At 37.8% G+C, this 15,465-nt stretch overlaps 1 protein-coding gene across 1 annotated transcript in view; it reads right to left on the bottom strand.

The window, feature by feature from the left end:
- cntnap3 (contactin associated protein family member 3) overlaps positions 1–15,465 on the bottom strand; it is a 269,897-nt gene that overhangs the window by 184,506 nt on the left and 69,926 nt on the right. Inside the window, exon 3 of the mRNA XM_079805074.1 lies at positions 1,658–1,851. Within this exon, the coding sequence (XP_079661200.1) occupies positions 1,658–1,851 (194 nt within the window). The remainder of the gene's footprint in view (positions 1–1,657; positions 1,852–15,465) is intronic.

The raw sequence follows: 15,465 nt of genomic DNA, 5'->3' as shown, positions 1-15,465 counted from the left end.
AGAATATATAATCTACAAGTCAGCTAGTCAGGCTAAGACTGAACAACCACAAAACCAGCAAAACACAAGCTTGGCCACCCGCACCCGCATATCACCTCAGGCGGTTTTTATAGTCAGGGTATTTTCCAGCCATTTTAAGAGGCAAAGTAGAGTTATTGTGGATTATTTTGGAGGGAGGAACGTTCATTTTGTCCTTATATGTGTCAGAGATGTGTGCAATTTGGACTTTCGTAGCTCAGAGTAATTCCGAGCTGAGCAGCGTTCTCACTGCCTTTGAAGGGATCAGCCGTCTGGTGGAGTGGAGCGTTAAGCCGAACAAATTGCTCTGTTTCCTGCTGAGGAGGCGCATCTCATTTGCTCTAAAGTGGCCTGTGAAATATATCAAGAGTCAAGGTGCAAATCCTCCACTGGTAGGAGCGACAAGTTCTCACACTCAGAAGAGGGGAAAAAAGACGCTCATGTCTTAAACTAAGTGCTTCTGACGACAGACGGAATCGTGACTAACGCTTCTCACCGCATACTGCTGCTGTTCTCTACAGGCTTCATGCCCAACGTCACATGAACAAACAGGAAAACAGGTCTCATCGCATCAGCTTGTCGAGGAAAGTGTTAATGCTATCTATGGTGATAGGTATTGGTAATACTTTTATTCAGCAAGGACGCATTCAATTGATCAAAAGTGACAGTAAAGACATTTTTAATATTACAAATATTTCTATTTCTAATATTTGTTGTTCTTTTGAACTTTCTATTCATCAAAGAATCTTGATTAAATAAAATGTATCACAGTGTCTACAAAATTATGGAGCAGCACAACTGATTTAAACAGTGATGATAATCAGTTTTCTTTCTGAAGGACACTGAAGACTGGAGTAATGATGCTGAAAATTCAGCTTTGATCACAGAAATAAATTACATTTTAAAATATATTCAAATAGAAAACTGTTATTTTAGATTGTAATAATATGTCACTATTTTTACTGTATTTTTGATCAAATAAATGCAGCATTGGGGAGCTTAATATACACAAAAACATAAAAAAATGTATCTTACTGACCCCGAACATTTGAACGGAAGTCTAGTTTAAATGCTAATCCTTTCCATTTTTGTACATGATCTTCTGTTGATGAATTATGACAAAGTTTACTTTATGGTGTTTGTATTGTAATATGCTTTAAATGGCTGTAAGAGTGCATAATTTATCTTCCTCATACATACTGTATATTTGAATGAGCAACTGGAAGGCATTCATATTTAATGCTTGTTTACATAAATAGAAATATTTAAAAAATGCTGGTAGGTTCTTATTGGTATTTCTGTTAAAAAATTACCTGTATCCAACATTATGAATATACATAATTTCATAATTATTAAATAAATACAGTTTGAAGCATATTTAAAATCTTACAGTGTACTTTTGTATTCAAATAAATTACAATGTATTGCTTGTAAATTCCTCTATTAAGGAAAATAAATTATTTGATGCATTTTCATTGCGCCCCTAAAGTTTTTATGTGCTCCTAAATTTTCCAAATATAAAGAAGCATCAAGCCCTGCACTTACTAAAATCTATCGCTGTGTTAGTTATCATCTTGTCAAAGCATGTTTTCGTCCATCTCAGGTGAAGCTGCACAGCACCAGGGAGTTAAACCCTTACCCTGATACTATCCTCCTGTCGGTATGGTCTCCAATTATGGCCCGTGTCACTGAACATGAGGAGGTAGCGTGTGACCCAATCAGAGCTCCCGTATCGGCCCTGGGTGGCGATGGCTGTGATCTCCGTCCGCTGCTCCAGCTTGATTTCCAGCCACTGATACTTATTAGAGTCCAGCGGAGACCAGCCTCCGGCACCTGCAGGACACAACAGACAAATGAAGTGCTGGCCTGAGCTGAAGGTTTCACATGTCATGCACTGCATTATGGTCCGAGCTGCATAGATTGCATCACACGCGGTTCATAAATGATGCAGGGATTTATTGGGAGAAAGAAACAGCTGCCTTCAAAGGAGGCGTCCAAATTGAAACAGAACCCGATCTGAGCCGCTCTATATAGACACTAATTCATTTCAATATGATTCATTTCAATATGATGAAAGTTTGATGTTAGCATATTAAAAGGCTAATGAGCAATGTGAAATTCTAATAACACGCAAATATTGGATGAATAATTCCAATAAAGTATATATATATATATACACACTGATTAGGCATAACATTATGACCATAACATATGGTTTGAGGAGCACAACCAGTTTAAGGTGTTGACTTGGCCTCCAAATTCCCCAGATCTCAATCCAATCGAGCATCTGTGGGATTTGCTGAACAAACAAGTCCGATCCATGGAGGCCCTACCTCGCAACTTACAGAAGTAAAAGGATCTGCTGCTAACATCTTGGTGCCAGATACCACAGCACACCTTCAGGGGTCTAGTGGAGTCCATGCCTCGACGGGTCAGGGCTATTTTGGTAGCAAAAGGGGGACCAACACAATATTAGGTCATAATGTTATGCCTGAGCAGTGTATATAACAGTTCTTTCTGGATCTTGAATCTGATTGACTGAGAGCCTTTTCCAGCCGTGCAATATTCACCCAGTTTTAGAACTGGAACAAGAACGTGTCATTATTTTATGCAGCTAAACATGTACCCCGTTGAATGGAATGCTTATTTTACTTTAACCTGCTCATCCATAGCTTAGACAGCGTATACTCACAGAGATACAAACAATAAAGCATTTGCTGCCGCATAGACACAACTGCATAATGCTCCACTTATTTACATTTACATTTATTCATTTTGCAGACGCTTCTATCCAAAGCGACTTACAAATGAGGAATACAGGAAGCAATTCATCGTGAAGAGGCAAATAAATGCAAAAAGTGCTCAGAATAGAAAGTTTCAGACATTTGCTTAGAGTAGCATAAACTAGAATAGGGAGGGATTAAATGAAAGTGAAAGCATTTAAAAAAAAACATTTGATGATGATGATGATGTTAAAGGATTAGTTCACTTCAACATGAAAATTTCTTGATAATTTACTCACCCCCATCTCATTCAAGATGTTCATGTCTTTCTTTCTTTAGGAATAGTGTCTTATCTAGCAAAACCATCTGTCATTTTCAAAAAATAAATAAAATGTATATACTTTTTAACCTCAATTGCCCATCTTGCGCTGCTCTGTGATGCTCCACGGATTACATAATCATGTCGAGAAGGTCACGCTAGACGTAGACAGAAGTCCCGCCCCCATGTTTACAAAGCGGTCGTGCGAAGACTAATACAAACATCCTTTAGCAAAAAAAAGGTAAACAACGATGTTGGATGATTTTGAAGTTGGAGATGGATTTTTTTTGTTAAGACGGTTTGTTTTAGTCCTCGCACGTTCGTTTAGTTCCGCCTACGTCTAGTGTGACCTTTCCGATGTGTTTATGCAATCCATTTTTTTGTTTTTTTTTTAAATGACTTATGGTTTCGCTACACTCTAAAAAAAAAAAAAAATGGTGCTATATGGCACTAAAAGTGGTACTTGGCTCATAATCATAGGGGAACCACTTTTGGTGCTATATAGCAGGGGTTTTCAAACTTTATGATGCAAGGACCCCCAAATATGATGGACCTTTATGAGGGACTCCCTTCCTAAAATCCATCAATCTTTATATACAATTTTTTTTTTTTAACTGTTATATAAATAGTAAGTGTGACATTATAAATACAACATATTGTTTCCCAACTTAAATTGGCTTTACTTAATGTTGGAAGTATAAACCCGAAGAAGAACATTTTCAATTGAAAATTATTTGTATAATCACATTTCACAATAAATGTAAGCAGCTTACGTACTGTGTTAAGAAAACTGCCTTACAACCCCAATGAGTGAGATAAAGGGGACTATAGTGAGAGAAACTCACTAGAAAGATGTAAAGCAAACAGAGACAATTCTGGAATGTATACGGCAAGAAAGGAGAGAAACATTTAGAAATGAAACCGTTAGAATATTCGGTAGATTTTATCCATTTTTGCTTTGTCTTTTTATTCTCTGGGGACCCCTTATGCTGCGTTCACACCAAATGCGAATAGAGCGTCAAAATCACATCTACCGCGTCTAGTTTGACGTGTGAACATTTTGAATCCATTCGCGGCGAATTGGACACGCGTAGAAATCGAGCGTTTGAAGCGAAATAGACACGCGTTCAAGGCGCTTCAGGAAAAATATGTCATAAAACACCACTCTGCCTCTTTTCATTTTCATTAAAAATATATATTAAACATTAATAGCCACACAAATGTGGTCCAGGCAACGCCTACATTATCTTCACTGCATGTATATTTAAATATCCTTAAAAAATAAAGTTATGAAACTTCTCTTTGCCCTCAGTCAAAACGATTTGGCAGACAACAAATTATAGAATTATGACACCAAAGACCGAACGTTAGATCCACACAAGACGAACCACTACAGGACATCAGAGCCAGCGGCAGACGCCAGAAGGACTGGCCGAGGAAAGGCTGCTCTCGCTGGGGTTATGAGCGCTGAGTGCCCGGTGATCGCCTGGATCTCACAACTCCAAAAACACAATATTATTTATTGTGTATAATTATTTATTATTATTTATTTTAAATAGGCACTCTCTTTATAAATATAGGCCTACCACAGATTTGAGCTTTAAACAACTACATTCTCACATTTTGTGACACAATAGTAGTCATTTTAAATTATGCAGGGTTTCTCATCACGTCACTTTACCACGTGACCGCAGCAAGCAGGCTCCTGATTGGTTAACGCAGCGTTAACGAATTGACGGCAAAGTTAAAAAAAATTCAATTCGGGCGTCAGACGCGAAATCGCTTCAAACGCGTGAATGCACAAAAGCACCACCCGCGTGTAACGCGCGTATCACGCAAGACGCTCAATTCACGTCCAATTTGCGTCATTCGTGTGAACTGGACGCGCGAATGAGGCGGACGCGCCTTTCCATTGCCTTAACATTGAAATCACTCGCACCAGACGCTCTATTTGCGTTTGGTGTATACGCAGCATTAGAACCTTCTGGAGGACCCCTGGGGGTCCCTGGACCCCAGTTTGAAAACCCCTGCTATATAGCACAATATCTTAACAGGTTCTGTATAAGGTAGCGGTGCTATATAGCACCTCAATCATCCCGAAGAACCGGTGAAGAACCACTGAAGCACCAAGATTTGGTGCTATACAGCACTTATCAGGTTCCCCTATGATTACAAGCCAAAGAGCCACTTTAAGTGCCATATAGCACCATTGTTTTTAGAGTGTAGATAAGACTCTATTTCTCGTCTGGGATCGTGCAGAGCCTCTGAAGCCCTTCCTTTGAAACTGCACTGATTTGGACCTTCAACATTTCGGTTTGTCCATTATGTGAAGCAAAATCCGGAAATGTTTTCCTCAAAAAACATAATTTCTTTTCGACTGAAGAAAGAAAGACACAGACATCTTGGATGAGATGGGGGTGAGTAAATGATCAGGAAATGTTCATTTTGAAGTCAACTAATCCTTTAAGCGCTCACGGAAGAGATGAGTTTTCAGCTGTCTTTTGAATATTGTCAAGGATTCTGCATTTCGGATGAAGGCGGGGAGATCATTCCACCAGCAAGGAACAGTGAACGAAAACGTTCTGTGCCTCTCTGTGATGGTACCACGAGCCGTCGCTCATTTGCCGAACATAGGCTTCTGGAAGAAATGTAGACCCGTAGGAGCGAGTGGAAGTATGCGGGTGCTGAGCCTGAGGTGGATCTGTAAGCAAGCGTCAACGCCTTGAACTTGATGCGAGCAGCGAGTGTGCAGAGATGAAGAGAGGTGTGACTCTTGGGCTCGTTGAAGACAAGACGTGCCGCAGTGATTATGCTTAGTAAGCTTAGTAAATCACTCCATGAGACTATAAACATGACACTTAGTTTAACTGTTTTGATTGTTCATTTAGCATGATTCAAACACAATTAGCATCTGAATCAAGCACACACATTTAGCATAGCTACTGAAAACACTGCTCTTGGAAATAAATGAATGCGTCATTAAAGTTATACTGCTAAATATGAATTGTTTTCATATCCATGCTAAACAGTGTATAAAACAGAAATAACAGTAGATTGCTGCTGCTGCATAAACACATACAGAACACACTGCTGCTTATATGCTTTAGTGATTCACTCGTGCAACTGATATGATGCTAGTTTAATAGATTTCTAACATAAAGCTAGTTTAAAACTTGTAAAGATTGCTCCATTTAGAGCTTAAAGGACAACTCCGGTGAAAAATGAACCTAGGGGTAATTTACACATGGTTACCGAGTAGATCGTTCTCTGGAATACGTTTTCATGAAAATCGAATGTAAAGAGTTTTATCTCTAAAAACAGATTAGCTTATAACGCGAGTAAATGGGGCACAGAATAGGTCAAATTAAATTGCTAGTTAATAAAGCTAAGTGAGCTGGTCGATAGGAATTATCGCTGCTTAGCACAGCGTTCGTGGCTCGACTTGTCGAGACTGTTTTCCAAGATAGCTCCTGTCTGTATACCCGTAATGTTCTGTCTTCATAAAGTATCTTCTTATTAAACTGTTTGTACACTTACAAAGTTCTCAATGCTTCGGTTTGCATGTAGGGACCCTCATTATGCTACCGTGTTAGTGTGAGGCTATTTTGAGCCTTGTTATTGGTATTAACTAGCTATTTAATTTGACTTATTCTATGCCCCATATACTAGCGTTATAAGCTAATCTGTTTTTAGAGATAAAACTCTTTACATTCGATTTTCATGAAAACGCATCCCAGAGAACGATCTACTCGGTAACCATGTGTTAATTACCCCAGGTTCATTTTTCACTGGAGTTGTCCTTTAATAGACTAAAGAGGAGGCTGTACTGTACAAACTACCTCAGGAGGACTGAATGGTAGAACAAACTGTAATTTGCACTACTGTCTGTCCAAAAAATGAAAAGAAACATAGAATTGGGAATTTGTTTGTTTGTATCGAACCGTAACCACAAAACTGAGGTACATACTGTCCCATGACTTCTGTGTCCCATTACAACCCTAATACATACATACATATATCACACATTTTTATATAAATAAATAAATAAATATATATAATATAGTATAAAACCTTTCGCCCCATTTTTCCTTCATTATGTTGTTATTAGGGCTGTGCAATATATCGTAGTTATCAAAATATCGCAAATGTATATATCGCAATATGCATATCGCAAGGGTACAGGCCCGTCGCGACAAGGCAGGCAAACCAAGCAATTGCTTGGGGCCCCGAGCTGGCCTGGGGCCCCAAGACAACGACAGGTTAAGAATAAAATGAAACAACAAACTGTGTGAGCGCCCCATTGATAGTCAATGCAGTAAAGTGCAATGACACAGTTATCGGGATCCCCCTTAAGGGACCCCCTCTCAGTAGTCGCTGACAGCAGCCAACCACGCGATCTCTGCAGCGGCAAAATACAAAACATCCTCGGTTTTGAAGCGGAATTTTATGCTTCAGGAAGCCAGAAAAGAAAAAAGAGAAAGGAAGAGGAGGATAAGAAAAAACAAGATAGTGGTATGTGATAAATTACACTGGAAAAAATAGCTCTACTTGTCTTGTACAAAAATGGTGTAAGTTTGCAGCAGGTAGGCTAGCAAAAATATGTTTATGTTAGCTATCGTTACCTGCCTGACGGCAAATGCTGCTTGTAACGAACACTTAGTGCAACTTTTTTTTCGACCAGACGGAATGACTTGACATTGCTATAGCTTTGTAATAGGTTTTGATGAAAGTGGCATAGCATGCTATATTAACAATTATTATAAACATTATTTAACCAGAAAGAGGCAGAGGAACATTATTTTTTTCATAGCTTATCTTAATGTGCTAGTGTCGGGATATACGGTAGTGACAGTTTGCAAATATGACATTATTTTTATAAGTTACCAATGGATCTTGAACAATTACTTTATTCTGTGGCAATTTTTACACTGTTACATTTTGAAGTACAGTATCAGGACAACCCACATGTTTTACTGGTACTGTTTACATGTTTTACTGGTACTGCCCACATGTTTTACTGGTACTGTTTATTAACTATTTAACAAGGTATTATAGTCATCTGTTGCAAATTTATTATAACCATCCAGATAATGTTTATAGACAGTTTACAAAACAACTAATAACCCTTAAGTATTCCCAAAGTGTTAGGAATATGGTCCGTCTATCTATGTAAATGTAATGTTTATAGATGTTTAAAAAATGGTTACTTAAAGGTTTACAATTTTTTTTTTAATGATACAGTGGTGTTTTTTGCAAATGTTTTCAAATTTTATGCACAGTATATGCAACAACAGTATTTGCACTGTAAACCTTTTTATTTATATAAAGTGTGGGTGAACTTAAACTGTATGGCTATGCTGTGGTGCCTGTAGGCTTTGCGTGCGGGTGGGGGTGGGGGGTATTGGGGGGGCCTCCATGTTCATTTTGCTTGGGGCCCCCAAATTTCTTCAAACGGCCCTGCAAGGGTACGCAATATCTCAACTATTTTAATAGGCCACTTCAACATTGTGAAAAGTGTACGTTTTAGGTCGATGCATATATGCATATATAACCTTTCTTTATATATCAATACATAATTAAAATGTAAGTACTCTGAAAAAGAATGTATGAAAATTGAGTGTCTGTAGACCTCTCACGCACGACTGTTTTAAAGACAGCTCATTATTTCCATTCACTCCACCTTCTCCCTTCTGGGCTCTTTCCAAAGCCACGCCCCCAAAACACATGAACGCGCCACGCCGACCACGATCAGCTGACGCATTATTTACCTGAGACGAGCGGAGAAGAAGGAGCGGAGTGCATGTAGTGATATCATGTCAGAATCACATGTAATAAAAAATCTAACTTTATCATTATGAATATAAACAAATAAGATGTCTTTTAGTACTCACTCTCAAGCTAGAATAACGATACTGGTAAAGTTTAAAATACACACACAACACAGTGTCTACGACACACACAGATACAAGATAAAAACATTGGTAGAGTATATAAAAACAAACCAAGGGCCGAAATAAACGTGCAGGTAAAGTTCCCGGTGAACATGGTAAAAGAGTTTAGACAGAGGGTAGTAGCTAAAGCTAACTTAGTTTTAAAAAAAGTTCCTGGATGCGGTGTACTAGCTTTTACAAATGCATTTTGTTATCTAAAGTTACATTTTGCGAAATTCAACACGACAGCGATCAACTTGAGCTAAGCATATTGAGTATTTATCATCTCTACTAATGGCTCGCTAGGTGTATAACATTGTAACTTTATGCTAAGTAATGTTATGTTAGCTATATTAGGCAGCTACGTGTGCTAGTGAGACATGCTTCATGAAAACATAAACCAAAAAAATGTATAATCAAAATGAAAGATTACCTGTCCAGCAGAAATACAGCCTCTTGAACTGAAACGGGTGCGCCAGGGTTGCCAGGTTTTCACAACAAAATCCGCCCAATTGTTACTCAAAACTAGCCCAAAACAAGCCCAATCGTGTTTCTCCGGTAAAAATCGCGTCTGGGGGGTAAAATATGTGTCTTTTTGGCAGGGCTGCCTGCTAAAATTCGCAAATCCCGGGGCAAAACATCACATAATTGGGTCGCTTCAACCCGCAGACATGAAAAACAGCCCGCGGCAACAGTGTTGAGGTAGCCCGACTTGGTTGTCAACACTGGGGAGCGCGCATGTGGGCAGATCCTGGAGCAAAAGCGGCGGTAGCCATGGTAGCGAGAGAGAGTGACAGGCGCCCAAGCCAATCACTTGATTCGGCCCGAACGAAAATAATGAGCGGTGTTTATTGCAGATTAAAAAGTCTAGAGTCACTCGATTTTTATACTCTCTTTTTCAGAGTACTTAAATTTTAATTATGTATTGACATATAAAGACAGTTTAAACAAATTTGGACAAAAGAGTTTTAGATCATACTTACCTACCCCACCTTTAAGTTAAAAGTGAATGTTATTATTGCTGGTGCCTGCCATGAACCATGACTCCAAAGCAAACAGAACCAAACCGAACCGAAGCGTGGCATTGGTTTATCGTTACACTCCTAATTTTTATTACCACAAAAAATATCTGATTAATCGTCAAAATAATTGGCCGATTACTCGATTAACAAAATAACCGTTTAGTGACAGCTCTAAATAATTTTCTATTTTATTTACAACTTCAAAAAATCTTTTTTTTTTTACAGTGTAGGGTTTGTAGTTTAAAACCTTTGTGCTAGCGAACACCATTAACATTCTGAGTCCATCAGAACAGAGTCCATTTACCTACAGCGAGCGGATCCATAAATACTGACACAAATAAGCCTGAAAATCTCAGTCAAATCCCTCTTAAGTAGCTGCATTCGTGAGGCCACCCATAGTGCCGTGCGGATTCTCTATGCCTCATGCTGCAGATGTGGATTCTTCTACTTCAGCGGCGCAGGGTAAATCAGATAAGACGGCATCATAAACGGTACCTGTCCGTCGTAAATCATGATAAAATTACCTAACGGTGGGGCACTGAGGTGGGCCGCGCTGTGAGAAGCAGGCGAGAACGACACCTGCTTGGGACAAGAGCCGCGGCACATTGGCAGCAGAGGAAGTGAAAATGCTGAATGTGGCCAAAGATGGATGCCAGATGGATAGAGCCATCAGACAGGTGGAGCCCAGTGAACCCAAATGAACCGCCCAGTGTGTCTCGCTCATAATCAGGGCAGACAAACCGAAGATGGGGTTATTCTAGACCGCCACGGGACCTACATACACATCAGAAAAGCTAATGTTTATAAGCAGAGAACCACTTTAATGCTCACAGGTTGCTCTTTCATAGCTCAGAAGGGTTAATGAGTTATGCTTCACTGAAGTATCAAGACTGTTACTCCTCTAATTCCTCAGAAGAAATAAATATAGACACATTTAACCTGCGATACTCTAAGAAGTTTAAAAATATACACCAGATAATTATTTACAAAATTATTATTAATTATATATACAATTATATATATTATTATATTACATAAATATTGCATAAAATAACAATTGGGTGAAATAGTCATACTTTTTTAATCAACCACGTACAGAAAATAGACAAAATAGAACTGTTATATTAATATATAGCAGTGACACTGAAGACTGGAGTAATGATGCTGAAAATTCAGCTTTGATCACAGGAATAAATTATATTTTAAAAAGCCATTATTTTAAATTGTAATAATATTTCACAATATCACATTTTTTCCCTGCAGTTTTGATCAAATAAATGCAGGCTTGATGAACAAAAGAGACTTCTTTCAAAAAAATTAAAAATAGTAATATTTCCAAACTTTTGACCGGTGCTGTATGCATATGTATGTATATATATATATATTAGGGATGTCAAAAGATTAATCGCGATTAATCGCATCCAAAATAAAAGTTTGTGTTTACATAATATATGTGTGTGTACTCTGTTAATTATTATTTATAAATACACACACAAGCATGTATATATTGGAGAAAAAAATATTATTTTTATATATAAAACATTTATATTTATATATATTATAGATTATATAAATGTATATACAGTATATACATGCAAATATTTCTTACATTTATACATGAATGTGTGTATTTATATATAAATAATAATTAACAGAGTACACACACATATATTATGTAAACACAAAATTTTATTTTGGATGCGATAAATCGCGATGAATCTTTTGACAGCCCTAATATATATATATATATATATATATATATATATATATATATATATATATATATATATATATATATATATATATATATATACAGTGAGGAAAATAAGTATTTGAACTATTTTGCAAGTTCTCCCACTTAGAAATCATGGAGGGGTCTGAAATTGTCATCGTAGGTGCATGTCCACTGTGAGAGACATAATCTAAAAAAACTTTTAAAAAAAATCCAGAAATCACAATGTATGTTTTTTTAACTATTTATTTGTGTGATCCAGCTGCAAATAAGTATTTGAACACCTGAGAAAATCAATGTTAATATTTGGTACAGTAGCCTTTGTTTGCAATTACAGAGGTCAAACGTTTCCTGTAGTTTTTCATCAGGTTTGCACACACTGCAGGAGGGATTTTGGCCCACTCCTCCACACAGATCTTCTCTAGATCAGTCAGGTTTCTGGCCTGTCGCTGAGAAACACGGAGTTTGAGCTCCCTCCAAAGATTCTCTATTGGGTTTAGGTCTGGAGACTGGCTAGGCCACGCCAGAACCTTGATATGCTTCTTACAGAGCCACTCCTTGGTTATCCTAGCTGTGTGCTTCGGGTCATTGTCATGTTGGAAGACCCAGCCTTGACCCATCTTCAATGCTCTAACTGAGGGAAGGAGGTTGTTCCCCAAAATCTCGCAATACATGGCACCGGTCATCCTCTCCTTAATACATTGCATTCGCCCTGTCCCATGTGCAGAAAAACACCCCCAAAGCATGATGCTACCACCCCCATGCTTCACAGTAGGGATGGTGTTCTTGGGATGGTACTCATCATTCTTCTTCCTCCAAACACGTTTAGTGGAATTATGACCAAAAAGTTCTATTTTGGTCTCATCTGACCACATGACTTTCTCCCATGACTCCTCAGGATCATCCAAATGGTCATTGGCAAACTTAAGACGGGCCTGGACATGTGCTGGTTTAAGCAGGGGAACCTTCTGTGCCATGCATGATTTCTAACCATGACGTCTTAGTTTATTACCAACAGTAACCTTGGAAACGGTGGTCCCAGCTCTTTTCAGGTCATTGACCAGCTCCTCCCGTGTAGTTCTGGGCTGATTTCTCACCTTTCTTAGGATCATTGAGACCCCACGAGGTGAGATCTTGCATGGAGCCCCAGTCCGAGGGAGATTGACAGTCATGTTTAGCTTCTTCCATTTTCTAATGATTGCTCCAACAGTGGACCTTTTTTCACCAAGCTGCTTGGCAATTTCCCCGTAGCCCTTTCCAGCTTTGTGGAGGTGTACAATTTTGTCTCTAGTGTCTTTGGACAGCTCTTTGGTCTTGGCCATGTTAGTAGTTGGATTCTTACTGATTGTATGGGGTGGACAGGTGTCTTTATGCAGCTAATGACCTCAAACAGGTGCATCTAATTTAGGATAATAAATGGAGTGGAGGTGGACATTTTAAAGGCAGACTAACAGGTCTTTGAGGGTCAGAATTGTAGCTGATAGACAGGTGTTCAAATACTTATTTGCAGCTGTATCATACAAATAAATAGTTAAAAAAATCATGCATTGTGATTTCTGGATTTTTTTTTTAGATTATGTCTCTCACAATTGACATGCACCTACGATGACAATTTCTGACCCCTCCATGATTTCTAAGTGGGAGAACTTGCAAAATAGCAGGGTGTTCAAATACTTATTTTCCTCACTGTATATATATATATATATATATATTAGTGCTGGGCAAATGAATGCGTTAAAGCGGGCTATTCATTTTTTTAGTTTAACTCATTCAAAATATTTAACGCAATTAACGCAGCGTCCGTTTTTATATCCATTTTTTCCCAGCGTTACATTATATTATTTTAAGTTCAATTAAATTAAAAGTTGTTATTTTTTAAAGCCTAATAAATGTTGAAATTGGTAGCTTTCAGTTTTACTGTAATGCAACATCATTAATGTTTCATAGAGACATTAGTATCAGCGATACTGGCCTTCATTCATAAAAAGATGCCATTACAACACATATTTAAAATATGCTGTCTTTAAATTGTTTCTTAACTTTATATATATACATTGTAATGTCTTTTTTGCAAATTTTTCTGTATATTCTGTATAGATATTAATAGAACACAGTTCAGTTATCAGGTTATGAGAGAATTTGATGAGAAATATTTGAGTTGAATATTTGAGGTTTGGTTAGAATTGATATTGTCACGCTCACCGTGTTCACTAAAACAAAACAAAACAAAACAAAACTTGTGTTTAGTGTTTATATAACAGCCAGTTAGCTTCAGAGTAGAATAACTAGCCTATTTAAGTATTTAAGGCAGCGGTAGCAAAAAGCAGAGCTAAATACGTGCGTCAGAAGACATTGACATGGCCACTGAAATGGGAAGTGCAGATGCTTGACCTCGGCTCATTACTGAGAGCCAAACGGAGGGGCGGACAGCCGGAAGAGCGTTTATACTGACACAAAGCCTGCAGACCGGAGTGTGTTTAGAATTCAAACCAGCATCCAGAAAGTAGCTTTGTCCTTAATATCATAGAAAAAGGACAGCAGTATGTATGATCGATTGCAAAGTGTTTCTCTAAAAGGTTTCTAAAGCCCTGAGCTCCTGTTGTCTCAGCGCTAGCGGAGCAGAGCATTCAGAAATCAGGCTTAGCTGGAAAAATGCTTTGCAAATCTCAGAAAAATACAAAGAGAAGGTTTCTGTGTTTAAGTTACATTGGAGGTTCAACCTGAAATGATACTCACATTCTGTTCCACTTTAGTGAAGCAGGCATTTTTTGCCATTGAGATGACTTGGAAAAAGTGTCCCAATCAACCTGAATTCACCCTACGTAAGACAAATGCATAGCATGTCATAAAGCAAGATGACAACGTTATAACCGTAATTAAACTAAACTAAAGCTGTTCTATCGTCATGCAGCAGATATTCTCTGGGTCTGTGCCTCTTACAGCAGTTCCCACACAAGCGATTTATAGATTATCATGACAGAATATGCTAATCAATGACTTGAAGATAGTTAACTCCACATCAGCATAAATTCATCAACTAACCATTCAGAAACGTCCTGTCTCATTCTACACCTTGTCACTTCGTCTTGAGGCTCACCATTGTTGTCCGACTCTGGTTTGAACATAAAAGGCTGAACAGTTTCTGACATTTTCAGTGTGTGTCTGCGTGAGGTAATCAGAGCTGCTAACATGAGCTCTTGAAGCTCCGCCCTCTTCCTGAAAGGGAGCCAGCAGCTCATTTGTATTTAAAGGGACACACAAAAACGGCGCGCTTTTGCTCACCCTCAATAGTGACAATTTTAACATGCTATAAAAAATTATCTGTGGGGTATTGTGGGCTAAAACTTCACATACACACTCTAGGGACATCGGATACTTAATTTACATCTTGTAAAAAGAGGAATTATTACCACTTTAATATATAATATAAATAATATGTTTTATTAATTTCATAATTTAACAGGATTATTAACATAAAAGCCATAAAAACATTTTACTTCTAATAGAACAAACATGAACTAAAATAAAATATTAAAAACATACATTTTATTTCAACTAGTTGCCAAGGCAACATTTCTAATTATGTTCTAATTAAAGTTGAAGTACTTCAATACTACAATAAAAATTACAAATTTTATACTAAAATTAAAAGGAAAACATTATAAATATTAACAAATATTAACAAAAACTGTAACAGTGTATTAATGATACTAAACCAACA

Source organism: Gobio gobio, assembly GCF_949357685.1.
Source record: "Gobio gobio genome assembly, chromosome: 22".
NCBI classification, from domain to species: Eukaryota; Metazoa; Chordata; class Actinopteri; order Cypriniformes; family Gobionidae; genus Gobio; species Gobio gobio.
Note: the sequence above shows the minus strand (reverse complement) of the source record. Positions and strands in the feature narration are given on the sequence as shown.